This window comes from Amphibalanus amphitrite, unplaced genomic scaffold (assembly GCF_019059575.1).
Source record: "Amphibalanus amphitrite isolate SeventyFive unplaced genomic scaffold, NRLGWU_Aamphi_draft 000338F_arrow, whole genome shotgun sequence".
In the NCBI taxonomy this organism is placed as follows: domain Eukaryota; kingdom Metazoa; phylum Arthropoda; class Thecostraca; order Balanomorpha; family Balanidae; genus Amphibalanus; species Amphibalanus amphitrite.
This window is the reverse complement of record NW_024881833.1, coordinates 315,787-324,513: the sequence shown is the minus strand read 5'-3', so window position 1 is coordinate 324,513 and position 8,727 is coordinate 315,787. Positions and strand designations below refer to the sequence as shown.

Genomic DNA, 8,727 nt, shown 5'->3' with positions numbered 1-8,727 from the left:
TCAGGTAAACAAAATAAACACATAACAGCCCTAGGTAATGGGGTATTTCAATGAGCTCACATTGCATCATTTCGTTTACGCATATTTTTATGTGCACTGACGCCTCAAAATAAAAATTCGTTTGCCTTTTGGCTATTGCCGGCCCCCCCCCCCCAGTAGTGACTTTTTGCCCTGACTGGGGGGGCCAGGTCGATGACTGCGGGGGTTTGGCCCCCCCCCCCCCAGTTAACATGTTAGACGAGGCCTTGGTTCGTGCACACACTTCGGCAATAGTTTTCAACAGCCATGAGACGTATTCATCAATGCAGATCGATTATTGTGATGATGGCAACCAACCACTTAGTACCTGGAGGGCCGTACCTTCAACACATATGTATACCGTCGTCGTGTTAGACCATGTTGCGTGAAATGACGTCGGGCTAAGGGGAGCGCCAACGTTTGCACTTCATACTAGTCACAACTCACACATCACTCTTGCACTCGAAGGTAAGTGTTTAACGTGTTTTCTTTTTTTACGTTAACGATTGACGGGTTAACGTGTTAAACTGTAACGTGTTTCGAAAGAAGAGTCACGCTCATCTCGGCATGAACTAAAAGCGAGGCTGCACATCAAGAAGTGTAATGTAACAATACGTACGAGTATGTTGTTACATGTGTAGGTGTTATCATGTTTATTAGATACCTATAGTGCATTGGCATACATATCATTTATATAAAGCCATTCATAAAGCCTCACATTTGTTCGGCCTCTCATGCAGTATAGGTTACCTACACCTTTTTTCAATCCGAATCGGCATCCGTTCATTCAAATACGGCAGCGGGCACCTTATCTCGACAGGCACTCCAACAACTCGACACTGGAGCACACATTTCGACACGTTTCACGAATTTAGACTAGCATCTGTTGATATTCGACCAGGGTCATTGAACAACAGCAGGGGCATTTAATATCGACAAAGGGCATTCTGTTTTGTCATATTGCATTTTACGTCGGCAGCTTGCAGCCAAGCTAGACAATGGTCAATCTATGTCATCAGTGAATTAAGCAACTCTTGTCTTTTTGGAAAGGCATTTTAAGAATGTGCGTTAAAATGTACCACGGTACTGTAAAGAGACACTAAATATGGGCGCTTGGTTGCTAAGTAACCACACCTTTTTCAATCCGAGTCGGCAACCGTTCATTCGAATACGGCAACGGGCACCTAATTTCGTCAGTCGCTCTGGAACCTTAACACCGGTTCGTCCCTAACATCAACCACTTCCGGCACACAAGCTGACCTCATTCGAGGTCACCATCCTTGCGTCACTCTGTGACAATGTGGAAGCACTGGCGAATCCAAAGGGCGACGAGGGTCATTCGGGGCCACGCTCCAGGCGAATCCAAAGGTTGACGGGGGTCATTCGGGGCCTCGATCCTTTCAACGCATCTAAAGTTGACATTGTTTTAGCCGTATTTCTTGCATGAAAAACAAAAATATTGATTTTTTTCATTTGTGTCGATCTGTCGACACATTGTGAGTGGCGCTGACCGCCAGCGCGGATGGTTCAGGTCTGCCGAGATGGAAATGGGCGTGTCATGTTTGCAGGACGGCGGTCAGTCATGGTGAACTGTATCTCTGGACAAAAAAAAAACTGCCTTCTGGAAAGGTGGAAACCCTACGGGCTGGGCCATCGATCGCTTTGGCTACATATCCGTAGCGGGACAGTTTTATTCCGGCGCCTTGTCAGCCGCCGCAGCTCATCGGTCACTGCACTCACCTAAATGCTTCCTCCGCATTGATGATCCTCTCATCTCACGACTCTGACATGGCTTGCTAGCCTACTCACCCTCCATCCACAGAAAGAAAAAGAACGTTTAGACCTTAAAACCACGGCCTTGGCGTATTTTGTGTTCCATCAATCCAAGGAAAGTCTAAGAAAAGGAAAAATGCTATAAATTCTAGTGGTAAGCATTGGAAACGCTTCATTGTACAAAATATGGTTCGAAATTTGTTCGATTTAACTTGTTTTACCGCCAACGAAATTGCATGACCATCGTCATTGTAAAATGAAATTTGCCTTTTTCCAATGCCCGATGTCACAGTCCTATGCCGTGTGCCGAAATACATTGGCCAGTGTCGAAACCACGCTTATTGCCGACATTAAATGCCCCATGTCACGCTGTTGCACTATGCCGAGTTTGAGGCGTGGTTTGTCGAAAGCGCACTCAAGCTGACGTTCCTAATGCAGATCTGCCCAAACTAACTGACCGGATGCCGATTCGGATTGAAAAAAGGTGGTTGACAGTGTCTGCATAGGTACCATGATTGGTCACAAATAATTTGGGAGTATTCCTCTTGGATAGTGACGGCATCAATATACCAATTACCAAGTTAATTAAATCCATTAGGTAAGTTATAGGCTTAAGAGGGAACAAAATACGTGAACAGCCAACCACGCCTCAAATACCGTTTACCATTGCTGTTTGGGTACAAACGGTTTTTCTTTGTATGTTCAAAGAAAGAAGACACATCCCGAATTCAACACCAACATGACTCAATGCAGCAAAACCGAGCTCCCATCGCTTTCATAGCATTACAGCTCTAGCACCATCAATGACTATTCATGCATTCTCGTCAATACACCTTCAGAATGCCCTCCTCGTTCTTATCCTCTGCACCGACTTCAGACCAGCTCGGCGACGGTCCAGGTGATCTCGGCCCTCTCGAACAGGCACCAGTCCAGGTTGACATCCTGCACGATCAGCGCCGGCGGCTCCAGCGTCTGGTGTTTCGGCGCCAGTACAGTGGGCGGCAGCGGCGCGCCGCCGGCCGGCGTCAGCGCCAGCGTCACGTTCGTCACACTCTCCGTGATGCCGAACATCTGGACCTGCTTCAGCACCGAGGTGTAGTTGTTGTTGTAGTAGAAGTCGCAGAACGGTCGGCTGAGGCCGCTGACGATCTCCACGGTGGAGTTGTCGCGCACCGTGACGGTAACGCTGCCCGGTCCGATCGCCGCGTCGTCGCCCGGCAGGTAGAGGGTGCCCGACGCCTGGTAGCCCTCCTCGCAGGTCAGCGCCACCGTGGCCGAGTACGTGCCGTCCACTCGCTGCTGAGATAGCGTCTCGGACGCTTGCTGAAAACAGACCGAGCGATATCAGGGAACTCCGGTAACCGAGGCGGAACGGGGAACACTTTCACTAATAATTTGTCCTCAGCTAAGCATAAATTTTTGGAAAGAATTATCAGTGAATACAGAGGCAAACCAATAAATGAGAAACGAGCACTCAATGGTAAAGTAACCATAAAGAACTATGCCTAAGATTTTGCAACTAAACCAGGGTGGTCAAAATACTGTTAAAATGTATGCTATATTAGAATGTCATAACTTAATATAATCAACACTTGCCAACCTTGTCCTTATTTGTTGAGAGTATTCACATACACAGCTCTAAAGTGTGCCTACATGTTTTTCTTACATCGTGCATACACAAACGGCTGTATCTCTGCTGTTATCAATGTAATGCTATCTGCAAAGTGAGAGGGCACACAATCATCTGAGCAAAGGTCAAACCGACGTCCTATCAAAGCCAGCTGTAAAAAGTACCCAGGGAAGAAAATCGCGTCACTTCCCGAGTGAAATGTCGTGAGCCTCGTCCTCCTATGATCCAAAACTTTTAAAACTGTGCTTATCACGTTATTACCAGGCTTGAGAAGCTTTAAATTAGCATTTCAGTTAGCGGCACGGATAAGTCTCCTGGTAACCTTGGCCTCTCGGGTAAGCTAAGCCATCCATGCTAAGAGACCCGGACATTCTCTAGTTGTTCTGGGCTTAGTAGAGAGGTCTCTGGTGCACAATCCGTTAGGTACACAACCAACCGTCGGCGACCGGCCTGAGCCAATCCTCGCTTCTATGAGACTAGACCATACTAGACCTACAGAGTGGATCGCATAGCAACTGCACTGCCGACGTCCCGATACTTTCCTCTTTGCATACTGCATACGGATGAGTAAAAATATATCAATAGCTTACATTTAGCCATAGCAAGATTACAACAGCTTACATTTGGTCAGCTTTCATGTTGTAGGCAACTATCGCTGCAGCTGATTGGACTTTGAAACGATACCTCTACTACGTAGCCGGTCTACATCATGTTTAAGACGCAATGGTTACATAGAAATCACCGTGTGTGAGACAGCTCAGCTTTACAGTGTTGACCATTCTATCAAGTGGGCACTGACCTGATTGAAAATGACGCTGCCGGCCCTCTGGTAGATGAGGGTCTGCTGAGCGGGTACCGGCAGCTTCACCCAGCCGGGGCCGATGTCATCCTTCGGTCGGAAGCCCTGGAAGTACTCGTACCAGCAGGAGCCGGGCAGGTAGAGCTCGACGATCTGCTGGCCCTCGGTGAGCGCCGGCGCGATCATCAGCGCCGGTCCCAGCAGCAGCTGCTGGTCAATGTCCCAGGTGGCGTTGTCCTGCGCGAACTCGTACCAGAGCGGCCGCAGCGGCGGCACGCCCGTCTGACTGGCCTCCACCAGCAGGGTGTAGTGGTAGGGAATAAACACGTACCGCTGGCTGACCTGGGCCAGCACACTCAGCTTGAACGACGAGCTCATCTGCGTGGGGTTGCGCGGCAGGTGGCCGGCCTCGTAGTGGCTGACGGCCAGCGGCAGGTACGGCAGCAGCTGGTACCAGAGCAGACACAGCGTCTCCAGCCGCTCCGTGTCGTCCGTCGGGATGCTGGTGGAGTTTCGGGAGCCACAGATGGGGTAACCGCTCTGAGGGATTCCGTACAGACCCAGCTCCAACGTTTCCACCAGTGCGAGCGACAGGCTTGTCCAGTCCGCCGTCATACCCGTGGCAAAATGACCGCCTTGCAATCCGCTTCCAGGCGAGGTTGAGGTGCTGGTCAGCATCAGACTTGGGAAGGTGTCATTTGTCGCCTCGCGCACAGTACGAGTCTGCTCCTGGCCATAACGGTTGTGACTGGTGAGGTGATCACCGGACGCCTGTTTGGACAGCATGCACACGGTGCCGTTGGAAAGCGTCTTCGAGTCGCCCAAGTTCGGGACAAACGGCAGAGAGTCGTTGCACATGTCTTCGCCATCGTTGGTCGGAGTGTTACGCATCAGGAAGAAGCCGTCGATGCTGTTATTGGTGATCAGCCCCTGATAGAGCGGCTTCGCCCAGCCCACGGTGGCTGGGTTTGAGTAGTCGACGTAGGAGACATTCCAGGTGCGGTTCCTGCTCAGGTCGTACAGCTCTCCGTACACGTTGTCCGTGTTGTTGTCGTTCCGCAGGAGGAGACCCTGCACGTCGGCATCCTCGTATGGCGGGTACGCAGTGTTCTCCTCACCCACGGGGTCGCGGTACAGAGGAAGGTGCGGCGCCACCGCGGCCATCACGTGCCGGTTCATCGCGTGCAGTTTCTGCGAGCCGTTGAGGAACTCCTCGGAGGCCTCAAACCCGAGCGGCAGCAGCGCTGTGGCGTCCACACAGTCAGACTCGAACGGAATCCTGCTGGCCACCATCTGTTCCATCACCGTGTCAAAGCTGCCGACGTCTCCTTCGCGACAGAGGTGGAATCCCAGTGCCCAGAGCGGCGGCAGGCGCGGCCGGCCCACCAGCTGGGTGTACTGGTCGGTGACATCGGCCGGCGTCGGACCGGCCAGCACGTGCAGCTTCACCCGGCTGTCCAGCACCCGGAACGTGATGCTCGGGCCCGGCATCAGCTGCACCTCTACGGGCGCAGACGTCTCCAGGTAGACACCGTGCACGTCGCCGCTCGGCTCGATGCACATGTAGAACGGGTGGCTGCCCTCGGAGAAGAGCCGCGACCTGCCGAACATGGCCGTGCGCGGCGGCCAGTCGAACGTCCGCCTCAGCGTCGAGTGGAAGGCCTGGCCGAGGCCGTAGACGGCCGTTGAGGCCGGCACGACAGTGAACTCGGTGTACTGGTCGCTGACGATGGTGGCGCCGAGTCGGGTGTCGACCAGCGCCTGGCCCGTGGATGTGCGCGACACCACGGCGAAAAAGTCCCACTCTGGGCCGGTGTTGGAGGCGATGGTGAGGACGGAGCCGTTCACCGACACAGGGTGGGAGTCGGAGTTGGCGGTGAGCGCCACCGCCGGCGGCGGGCCCACCTCGAGCAGCACCCGCTCCGGCTCCGCGATGGTGACCGAGGCGGTGACGTGCGGCAGGGCGCTGTTGTTGTATGGGGTGCGCACCGCGCGTCGGGCCTCCGCGTCCGCGAACGAGTAGGCCGTCAGGTCGGCGGAGATGGAGTTGGGGCCCACGGTTGAGTTGTGCATTTTGTACGTATAGGAGGCCGGCATGGAGTGGAAACATTTGGCTGGGCCCTGGTCTGCGCTGCCTTCTTCGTCGTACCAGCAGCAGCCAGCCAGCGCGCAGGTCAGGTCTGTGGTGTTCTCTTCACCTACCAGGCACGGGAACCTGAGGAACAGTCGTTTGATAGTGAATGAATGAATGAATGAATGAATGAATGAATGAATGAATGAATGAATGAATGAATGAATGAATATGGACTTCACCAGATCCCTTATACAACGCACGGTGACCCAGCACTTCAGCCAGTATGTACTAATCAAATATTTCTTGGAACCGAGTCAATTCAATTGACATGGATGGATGTGCTAATGGTGTGCAAAAATAAAGACACAAAAACCACTAAGTGGATGTTTATTATCCAGAGCAATCATTCCCTTTCAGCTAAACGAAACTTTCAAGACAGTTAGCTCCTGTGGTCTGCCTGCCTGGCAAACATGAGCAGGCCGATAAAGCGAGCCTACAGGACAAGCAGTGACGCTGTTTTATCAGACGAATTCATCGATATAGTAACACCGTTAGAACAGAGATGGGGAAGGGTGACAGATAACGGAAGCTTTAACTCAGGTTCACATTTTTGACTGAACAGATGTAATCGTCCTTGCTACAGGAGTAAGAACGGCTGTAAGATTAAGATGGTAGCGGCTTCGTGAACCTACACAGAGATAGAAGATGTAAGATAGTCACGGTATCGTGTTTAGACTACCGAAAAATGGTTGTACGAGCGACAATGTATCATGCTTATCCTGCTGATAATTTCTGGAGCGATGCTGCACCCATCCGTCGGTGAATCACCCGGGCTTGGCAGGACACGGTGGAATTGCTCTAAGACACCGTTAACGACAGTCCTTAGATACCCTTCTGTCAAAAATGCGTTCGTTGTTCTCCGCTCAGCACCGAAGAAAGTAAAATGCAAAGGAAAGTGACGGGTTCTAGAAACTGCACATATCATTATCATCTTGCATCAGTATTTCAAACCTACATCAAAAACAGCGACGAATGCACAAAATAAGCGGGACAAAAATGCAGAATCAGCGACAACAAAAGCATGTAAAGCGACATAGTCCACCAGGTTAAACACAATCTCATGTGATCTTATGTAGGTAAATAGGTACACAAACACTGTCACGATCTAAGAATGACTGCATGCTTACCGCGACTGTACACGGAGAAGTCACCTGGAGATCAGCACATCACACTGGGTGACATGAGATGGGTGAGGTGAGGTGCGATTAGGCAAGGTAGCAGAGCATCAGAGACAGTTCTGACGTCAGGCCATGAGTCGATCCCTGGTCATGAAGTTTGTCTCCTACCTGTACTTGGTGGCTATCATGCAGCTGCCTCGGGTGTAGATGGCCATCTCCAGGTCCAGCGGGTAGTATATCAGGAACCACATCGGGATCAGAAGGCCGATGGTGACGCACGTCACGGTCAGGTAGGTGAAGAGAGCCGGCCGGCTTGTCAGCGCGTCCGACACCCCATCTGCGGATGGGAGCGAGGCTCGTGCGGGTGAACCGTCTCACGCTAAACGGCACTCATTGGGGCGGAGCTGAGGCAGGTGGTAGAAAAGGTGGAGGCAGGTAGCTGAGCAGACACCCTGGGAATTGAAGATAGACAAACTAAGAGCTTTGAGATTGAAAAAGATTGATATGATTGAATACTGAGAAGTTCCCGATCCGTAACATGCCGAGGGTCGGACGTTGAAAGGAACTGGTCCAATTTGTGAAAATGAGAGCAAGGCCATATCGCTTTGACGGCAAGCCACTCGGGTTGAATCTCAATACCAGATAGGGGCATCAATGCAGCGTACATGACATGAGTGACGTCCACACTTCAAGGACCTGAAAAAAATAGCATGTTTTTTATGGATTATAGGCCTTAATCCGATTTGATATTTGTTATCTCGATCTTGCTCAAAGGTATTCTGGACTACAATTTAAAGGTATTGTAGGCCTCGGCTTATATAACATCCTTTCAAGGCAACAAATAAATTGTGGCCGTGAGCATATCAAATTCAAAATCAAAAATTTATAAACAAATAATCCTTGCGCTTTGCACCATCTAGTTCTAATAAATACATTATTACTTTTACGCATGGGTAGACACTTCATTTAAATACGTTTAATGAATCAGACCTGGCAACTATAATAACTTGACATCTTATTTAATCCAACAAATATCCAGGGACCTTTCTAACAAAACGTAACCTGGCAAAAAAAAATATATAGCTTACCTTTCCACGTAATTGGGCGATTGTCTTCGACCAGTTGTTCCTGGTCATCTTTCTCATAATCCATGGCGGAGGCCGCCGCTGGGGCTGGCGCCCGGTGACCTATCGATAATATCTGACCTCAGGTCGCACTTCAGGTCACGGTTCCACAGCACACCGCGCCCCAGCCG

The 8,727-nt window shown here is 50.9% G+C and overlaps 1 protein-coding gene across 2 annotated transcripts; it reads right to left on the bottom strand.

Moving 5' to 3' along the window:
• Positions 1-379: 379 nt before the first annotated feature.
• Positions 380-8,701, bottom strand: LOC122388880 (sucrase-isomaltase, intestinal-like). Of its 2 annotated transcripts, XR_006257881.1 has the most exons (5): positions 8,561-8,701; positions 7,641-7,809; positions 4,221-6,435; positions 2,275-3,114; positions 380-767 (listed from the first exon to the last, which is right to left on the bottom strand). XR_006257881.1 is itself a non-coding variant. In XM_043380370.1 (4 exons), the coding sequence occupies exons 1-4, from the start codon at positions 8,622-8,624 to the stop codon at positions 2,665-2,667; spliced, it is 2,898 nt and encodes a 965-aa protein (XP_043236305.1). In that variant the 5' UTR covers positions 8,625-8,701; the 3' UTR covers positions 380-2,664. The 2 variants fall into 2 exon arrangements, 1 of the variants encoding a protein (XP_043236305.1); XM_043380370.1 differs by having other exon boundaries at positions 380-3,114.
• Between the last annotated feature and the right edge of the window lie 26 nt (positions 8,702-8,727).

Coding starts and splice junctions, on each gene's coding strand:
- LOC122388880 (XM_043380370.1), bottom strand. CDS start 8,624: ATGGATTATGAGAAAGATGACCAGGAACAACTGGTCGAAGACAATCGC. Junction 6,436..7,640: donor ATGATAGCCACCAAGTACAG/GTAGGAGACAAA, acceptor ACTGTTCCTCAG/GTTCCCGTGCCTGGTAGGTG. Junction 3,115..4,220: donor GCAGCGTCATTTTCAATCAG/GTCAGTGCCCAC, acceptor GTCTGTTTTCAG/CAAGCGTCCGAGACGCTATC.